At 49.0% G+C, this 7,899-nt stretch overlaps 1 protein-coding gene across 1 annotated transcript; it reads right to left on the bottom strand.

Annotated features, from left to right (window-relative positions):
• Nucleotides 1-520: 520 nt before the first annotated feature.
• On the bottom strand, nucleotides 521-4,597 carry LOC146179052 (DNA-binding protein inhibitor ID-1-like). The gene is made up of 2 exons (XM_084578773.1): nucleotides 4,016-4,597; nucleotides 521-2,259 (listed from the first exon to the last, which is right to left on the bottom strand). The coding sequence occupies exons 1-2, from the start codon at nucleotides 4,376-4,378 to the stop codon at nucleotides 2,176-2,178; spliced, it is 447 nt and encodes a 148-aa protein (XP_084434899.1). The 5' UTR covers nucleotides 4,379-4,597; the 3' UTR covers nucleotides 521-2,175.
• Nucleotides 4,598-7,899: the final 3,302 nt, after the last annotated feature.

Raw genomic sequence — 7,899 nt, 5'->3', positions numbered from 1 at the left:
TCTCGTAATTGACGAACGCAAATGTAATGGGTCCACTATTTTCTGCGCACGTTACTGTCGACTGACTAACAGTGTGTAAATGCGATTACTGTGTAGTGGTCTTTGTGAAGGTATACATGATCCAACGCTACCATTACCTTCCCCTTTTTTTTCGTGTTATTCTTAGACCCTATGTCAGTCAGCCACTGTCTGGTCTCTATTCTAGACCTTTAGAAATGGACCTCTCGTCGATAGTATCAGAGTTTACATTTTACTGAATATATGCCTTCAGAGAGCATTTCGATCGTCTATCTGGACAACATACGTCGACGTACACGCGGACCGTCGTCAAAACACATCTCGTATTGAGGTGGTGACACTTTCTTCTGCTAACTTTTATTTTTTTTCCTATTATATATATTCTCTACAGCTTTCATAAATTTTATGACATTTCGGGATTCACAACACCAAAGCGGCTTGTGCAGCCGCTTCACGCAGCAAGCGATGAAAAAAAAAAAAAAAAAAAAAGAGGACAGAAAGGTGAACTTCAATACCCTTTTGTTTTATTAAGACATCGTTTGTTCTCGCAAACTTATCACAACAGCGCAAAACTTATAGTACTCTCTAATAGCACGTAGGAGGCTCTCTGTACAAATAATATAGTTACAGTACGTAGAAAAATGTACTCGGCCAGAAACCACAATGTGTTCGCGTCCGAGGAAAGGAAGACGAGCGGCCTAAAAAAATAAAATAAGTAGGTTTACCGGTATAAAGCACAGCCTCGAACCAAACTGCAGGGCCAGCTGCTACAGAAACTGCTAAGACGATTCATCACAGACTTGCAATGTGTAAACCTGCGCTGACAGGATTAATGCGCATATAGTGCGATCTCTCCACTTCCCACTGCGTAATTATAACAGGATATTAACTAACGAAACATCGTAATCAAGGCGCTTCATCCCAAGATTGATCGAGATCTCAATGCAGGTAAACCTAGAGGGGAAGGTCAACATATTTTAATGAATTAAAACTAAGCTTATGTTTGTTTGCAAGTGAAATGGTTCAAAAAGTAAAAAAAAAAAAAAAAAAATTACACAGGTGGCAAGACAGGGCAGGCTGCGACAGCTGCCTATTGTTTTAAGTACATACGCAGCCTCTGAGCACGTCTCGAATGTCACCGGACTAGTTTCGGGAACAGGTGCTAAGAAAATGGCCTCCTGCATTGTGAAGCCGGTCGTCTTCCTTCCATATTTCACAAAAGCATTTGAATATGTTTGTACTGTTAAGATGTTCGGAAGTAAAGGGAAAAAAAAAAAAAGATCCTTATAAATAAAAACCGGAGATCCCCCAAGATATGCCGAAGAACTAAATTAAACCGGCGCACACACAACACACCTCGCGCATTCACTCCCCACACATACTCGCACCAAAGAAAGAAAAGTACATTTGATTGCACATGATCAGCAAATGAGCAAGAAACTGCTGCACGCCGGCTTTCTACACTTGGCGAGGCGGTCACCAGCCTCCCAATACGACGCGTTTTGTGACAACATACATGGGCAAGAAAACACAGTTCTAATGGTAATACTGTGCTGGTCCATAGAGTCCACTAGGTTCCGGCAAGACGAGGCGAAGCAAATGAAGGTAACGGCCCTGGGCTCAGGACGGGGCCTCCGGTCTTGCTGAAGATGTGCCAGCAGGCATGGTCGCCGCACATATCGGGAAACTTGTTTGCGGTGGTGCTAGTCGAGTGATCACTGGAGCAATTTACGCAAACGCACCGGCTGTGAACGACGTGAACAAGGAACGCGTAAATGCTGACGTCAGGTGTAGGAGGCCACGGACCACAAAGCAGCGATCTTCAGCAGGACACGGTATACAGGCGAATACTTTGCTCCTTTGCCAGGGATGGTTTTGTGTTATGCTGGATGTGTTCTCGCGGGGTCTGTACAAGATAGTTGCTGGAAACCTTGGCGGTGAGACGAGCAACATGCCCGGACCATGACAGACCGGTTACTTTCTTCCGCACGCGACGTCATCACGTTGCCGCCCAGGTCTGGTGGTGGTGGAACGAACGACTAGTCGTGGAGCCCGGGCCTTGGGCGTCGAGCGCCACTCGAAGCGAACGCGGGGGATGTAAACATAAGGAGACAAAAATGAAACACACTGCCCACTCGTCAAAGTTTCTCACAAGTCCTAGCACGAGACCGGGCGTGATGACGGCACTACTGTCGACATGATGTCGGCGATGTGGCTGGGGATTTTGTCAGTGTGGGTCGCCTGCAAAGACACAAAACACAAGCGGAGACGTTATTGGCATGTTATGGATGTAACATATAAACGTACATGAAGAACAGTGGCTAACTAACGGACATCGACGAGCCCTGAGCTCCACGACGTCAAAACACCTACGCTTCTCAAGAAGTTAAATAATGAAGTGTGCTGCGTTACCGACACGGGGAACGTCTTTTAAAACTGCTGCTCGGCAGTATTGCGAAAGCTCTACTAAATCCAATGTCTTCTATCCGCGCGAAAGAGGCAACCAAGGGCGTAACTCGTGGCCTAAAGAGAACTCCTACGCGTAGCCAAAAAAGGATGCAAAGACAGCCGCTGAATATGTATGGCAAACCCCCGAAGCGTCGCCCAACAAGAATCTTGGCAAGAGACAAGCCAGCGAAGAGCACGCGCTGACCATTCAACGGCTCAGGTACGCATCGTCGTCAGCCATGAACAGAAAGCCCAAGTGGCAGGTAGTCGGACGGCGGGGACGAGAAAGAGGGTACGAGCTGGGCCCTTGGGCTGGCGCGGCGCTAGCATTACAACAGAGCGGCGGCCTGACCCACATCGTCATCCACGCGGCCCCAGCGCGAACGTCGGGGAGGCCACACGAAAGAAACCAGTTCTGCCGCCGCACGGCCCGTCAAGGAAGTCAAACACCTCCTCGCTTCGGCGAAGAAGTCCTCGGCTATGTTTTTTCCCCCAAGGCGCCAGCTAGCTGGCCTCGCACTGACGTCGCAGACTTTCAAGAACATCGCATCAAAAAGAACAATACACGGTACTGGAGCCCCCCTGGGCCGAGTTGAATGCACGCCACCCCGATGGCTATCGCAGAAAAACGCAAGCGAGTGGCAGCTAGATCCGGCTTTGCAAACCGGCCGTCTCTGCGAGGTCCCGGACGCTAGCCACGTCAGCGCCAGCCGCTGGGACAAACAACGCAGTGCGCGAACTCGACAGCACGAAGTCCACACAGGCTCGACTCGATTAAGAACAGCACGCCAGTAAGGACCACGCTAGAAACAAGCGGGTCACGGAACAGATACGACCGTGATATCTACCTCACTTTATTTATTTAGATTCAGAAGGAGATGATCAGATCTATGCGAAACTTCCTATAATCGGGGCAAGCCGAAAGGCTAGATGCGTACAGAGCACTAGTGGAAACCGCAGGCACTAAATATACATGCCCGCGGCCTAGCAACGACACGACAGCAGCGAGGCCAGCTATCAGCGGAGATTGCGTGCCGCGCTCAACCGCAGCCGCACCGAAGCGAGACCGCCACAGGGCTTGGTGAAAAAAAGATAAAAGCGCCACGCACTCCTGCACCCGCATTCCGGAAAACAAATCGCTAACCCCTAGGCCGCTGTCTCGATGCGTAGAAAGGGTTGCACACCTGCAAGCCCTACGGCGATAGATGTCTACCGCGTAATGACTTGAGAATGTAGCCAGGACGATGACGTTTGCGTGACGTCTTCGTGAGGCATACTCTGCGGCTTTTCCCGGATGACCAGAGTTCTTTTTCGATTTAACCGGGACATCTTTCAGATAGCTGGTGTTAACAACGGGCTACTTAACAAGGAACGAACGACGTGACCGGGTGGACTACAAAACCAATTTCGAAGTTCAGAACGGAGTAACAGCAAAGTGCAAACGAAATACGAGTTCCGAGAATGAAGTCGACTGCACGTCAGGGAGAACTCTACAAACTGCTCTTCAAGACTTGCAAAAGGATAAGACACATTTGTAACCGATACATACCTCTTGCGCCGAGCAAGTGTTGGCGACGGCGTTGGTGGAAGGCGATAGAACACCCAGCGGCTGCCGTGCCGGACTCGTGCTAGATCCCGCCGGATGCGACGAGCGGGTGGCAGGGTGCGTCTCCAAGGCAATCTGCAGGTCGAGGATGTAGTCGATGACATTCTGGATGATCTCCAGTTTGGAGAGCTTCTTGTTGCGAGGCATGTTGGGCACCAGTTCCTTGAGCTTGGCGAGCAGCGACTGCATCTCTTCGTGGTTCAGGTCGCGTTCTTTGCGGCCGCCGCGTCCAACGCGACCCTCGGCCACCTTGGCGAGGCACCGGCTGATGGCCTGCTGCTGCTCGGACTGCGCCTTCATGGTCATTGAATAATCCGAACAGGGCGACGAGGTCGCTTCTTGAGCCAGAAGGATAATCCGAACGGGTCCGTCAGGAACCACAGTAGCGAAACGTGCCACTCGTATGCCGCTAGAAACTGAACACGAGAGCTCCGGACACAATCAACAATCGCTAGCGAGGCTTTCTGACTCGCAACTCACGATCGTTGCTTAATGCAGGGAAATGGCTGAAGGAAGCTAGCGAGCCAAGTTTTTATACCGCAGCGAAAGCACCTGCCAATGGTGGGCTTCGAAGGCGGAGCGACCGACGTCGCCAGCCAATCCATGATCGTGGGAGACGGCAGCGTAGTGCTCCGCTCACTAGCCAGACGGCGCCACCGACTGGCCCCCAAAAAATGCGCGCGTCCGCTGTATTTTCCACTGCACCAGATCACTTCGCTCCCGTTCCCCTTCCTCAGCTGCCGAGTGTGTTTCCTTCTCTCCCAGATATTCCGCGTTTCACAGTGCTCCTTCTCTCCTCTTTGCTCGCGGTTGCATTTGTCCTCTCTCGTTTCCCACACGGGACGTTCTGACGCTCGCCCAGCGCGGGCCAGCTGTCTGGGGCGGCGGTGAATGCGCGCCGTCTCAACTTCGCTCTCACCCCTCGCGTCCTCCGTGCTGCACCTGTGCGGGTGGCGCGCACCCCGAGCAGCTCGCCGTGGCTTGTTGGCTCATCTCCGGCTTTCGGCCCACAGCGGGGTGTTTCTCTGTTTGCCTCACCCGAGTGCAAAGATCCGTCTTTCTTTCCTTGGCTGCCTTCTCTTCCTTGCATTCACGCTTCCCTCGCACCTTTGCTTGCGTCAGGGGTAAGCGTGGTTGAAGTGACCACTGATTACGCCTACACAGTTTACACTTCCTTGTTTGTTCTCTCTCGCGCAGGTAGTGGACTGTGAGATTCTTCAAATCGGCATCAGATCTAATGACCGGTGTTATGGCCTGCGGTTGAATTGACGCGTCAGTTCTATTTTTTTTTTGTCACCATGGAATACATATACTTACCTAACGTCTACTTTCCTGAACGTTATGAGAGCGCATTTTAGGCAACGCGAACATAATAAACGATAACAAGGCCACCGATGGACAGTCCACGAGTACACACTGAGCATGACGATGCCGGCGTGGTTAATTTGCCACAAATAACTTGAACCAAGTAGCCTAGCCACTTCACCATCGCCATTTTTTGCCCTAATAGACCCGCAGGATTAAAAAGGCCTTACCGCGCATTTTGGCCTTAGATGACTGCAGGAAGGAGGTGGGAAGGAAATGGGGCCATTTGCTTTGCGAAACGTTTGCTGTTGAAGAATGTACTAAGCGTATTTCTTTTTCAGTCAATAAATAAAAAGGCAGGAAAAATGCAGAGAAATGAGCCAAGAAAGTACCTTATCCTGACCCTAGGAGGCAACAATCCCTCTTTTGTATAATGTATACCTGGAACCATATTTGTTTATTATTACTACCTGAAATACCCCTAGTGTGGGTATAAACAGAGGGATGGATATAACGTTCAAGTGAAGAGCGATTCAATGGCGGTATCCACTCCTCTCTTGTGTTTGTCCTTTTTTTTGCGCTTACTTTTCCCCGTACAATCATGAACCAACTAGCCCAGCAACAAGTTTTACTTCAGTATCTTTCCCATGCTGTAGGCCCTTTTCTTTGTGTGTCTTTGCATTCGTCACAAGCGTCGGTATGAGCAGCTGCAAGGGCGTTGTAAATATTAGATTGATGGGGATTCCAGATTGAGCATGTGTACTCTACTTTAGACGTGACAAATATAAGACATGTAGATGTTTCTACCTATTTATTATGTAGTTAAATGTTTCGATGGAGGCAACTAAGAGTGCCATTGCCTTCATTAGCAATCTGTTCCGGCCAAGTTTGTGTATCGGAAAGGTTGACGCCAAGTTACCTGCAAGATTATTTAGGTGATATTTTCTAGCCGCAAAAGAAGTAAGTAGATGTCTGATAGTTTTTCGCCGCTGAAAAGAAAGCGATGACGTTGTGTTTGTTTAGGCACGTTAACTGCCATCTGTCGCACCGAACTGCAATTCATTAGTCTTAGACTGTCTTGTAAAATGCGAGAGTCAGAGCTGCTGTGGATAGGGCGATAAATCTAGCAGTCGTTTCCTAATAAGCGAATGTTAGAAGGTATGCTACTAGACAGGTCATTAATATAAATTAGACTGAACAACGATCCGAGTACTGTGCCCTGGGATATCCCTGAGAAAAGTGGAGAGCGAGACGAAGAGTGTTCGTTAGCATACATAAATTACTTTCGGTTGTTAAGGAAATTAAATGTCCAGTCCAATGCGATTAGATTAATGTCCAATCTTCAAAGCTCAAGTAGTTTATGCGAAACTGTATCGAATACTTTTTCCAAAATTTTAACACGAGAGTGTACCAGTACACGTTCAAACCTTATAGGTTAGCGCAAATGTCGGGTGAGTATGAAGATATAGTTGAGTATCGCATGAGATGCCTTTGCGAAAGCCATGTTAATTATGATCGGAGAAATCAACGCGTATTAAATATTTTCCTTGTTCTATTACTTTTGAGCAAACCCTTGCTAGTGAAATTGGATGATTACTAGGACTCGAAAATGAAGGGCCTCTTTTCGGGATTGGAACTATTTATCTTGCTCACCTTCCTGTCTTCCATCACCATTTCCGATGACAATAAATGCTGGAAAATACGGCATAGAATCGCACTTACACAATGGCCTCGGTTACGGAGCCTGTCTCGACTGCAGGAAGAGGTTGGTTTGAAAAACCAAACGCCGGACACGCACCGGAAAAAATGGTACAGAGTTCTCTTTCATTCTCTGGCTTGAGAGTTGTGAATTCCTATACCTCTGGAGATATACAGTGTCCTTTAGAGATTGCTCTTTGTACACTGACGTAAACTGAGTATATACATAGACCAGCCATTGCTTGGTCTGTTTGATCACGTTATCAGGAATGCTTTGAAGTTTGTATAAGCCGGAGAAGGGAGGAAGGTGCACAGAGAGCTACTGCCACGCCCTTTAGTCGGATTGCGACAACATGAAGGACACACTAAGGGACATATTAATATGCAGCTTTTGAGGGACGGTAGAAGCAATAGCGCGAGGACGGGCTCCTTATACAGGACACGATGCCCTTATTAAACATTGCGTATCGAGAACATAGCGCCGTTTTTCCACTGAACGCCTTCGTTTGGGGACTCCCGCTACTTTCAAAACCTGTAGGCGTGAAGTCGACAGGAGCATTCAGGTCGCAGGCCCACGAAAACTGCCTAACACAGAATCACTCGATGTGGGCTCTGATCCCGCACTTCCAATTAACAAAGTCCCGTCCTGTGCAAGCCCACGCCGCGGGAATTAAAAAGCGGCCTGTCAACCAGTTCGCCGGCGCCTTGTAAGGAAGCAGTTGGTCTGGGAGACCACGCACGCCCACGGGAGCGGTCGAACAATGACGAAAGAGCGGCACGACCCGCTTCACGAGAAGTTTTGACGGACGAGACGTCGGTGCAGT

This window comes from Amblyomma maculatum, chromosome 9 (assembly GCF_055883805.1).
Source record: "Amblyomma maculatum isolate TAMU_Amacu chromosome 9, ASM5588380v1, whole genome shotgun sequence".
Taxonomy (NCBI): Eukaryota; Metazoa; Arthropoda; class Arachnida; order Ixodida; family Ixodidae; genus Amblyomma; species Amblyomma maculatum.
This window is presented reverse-complemented; position numbering and strand designations above follow the sequence as displayed.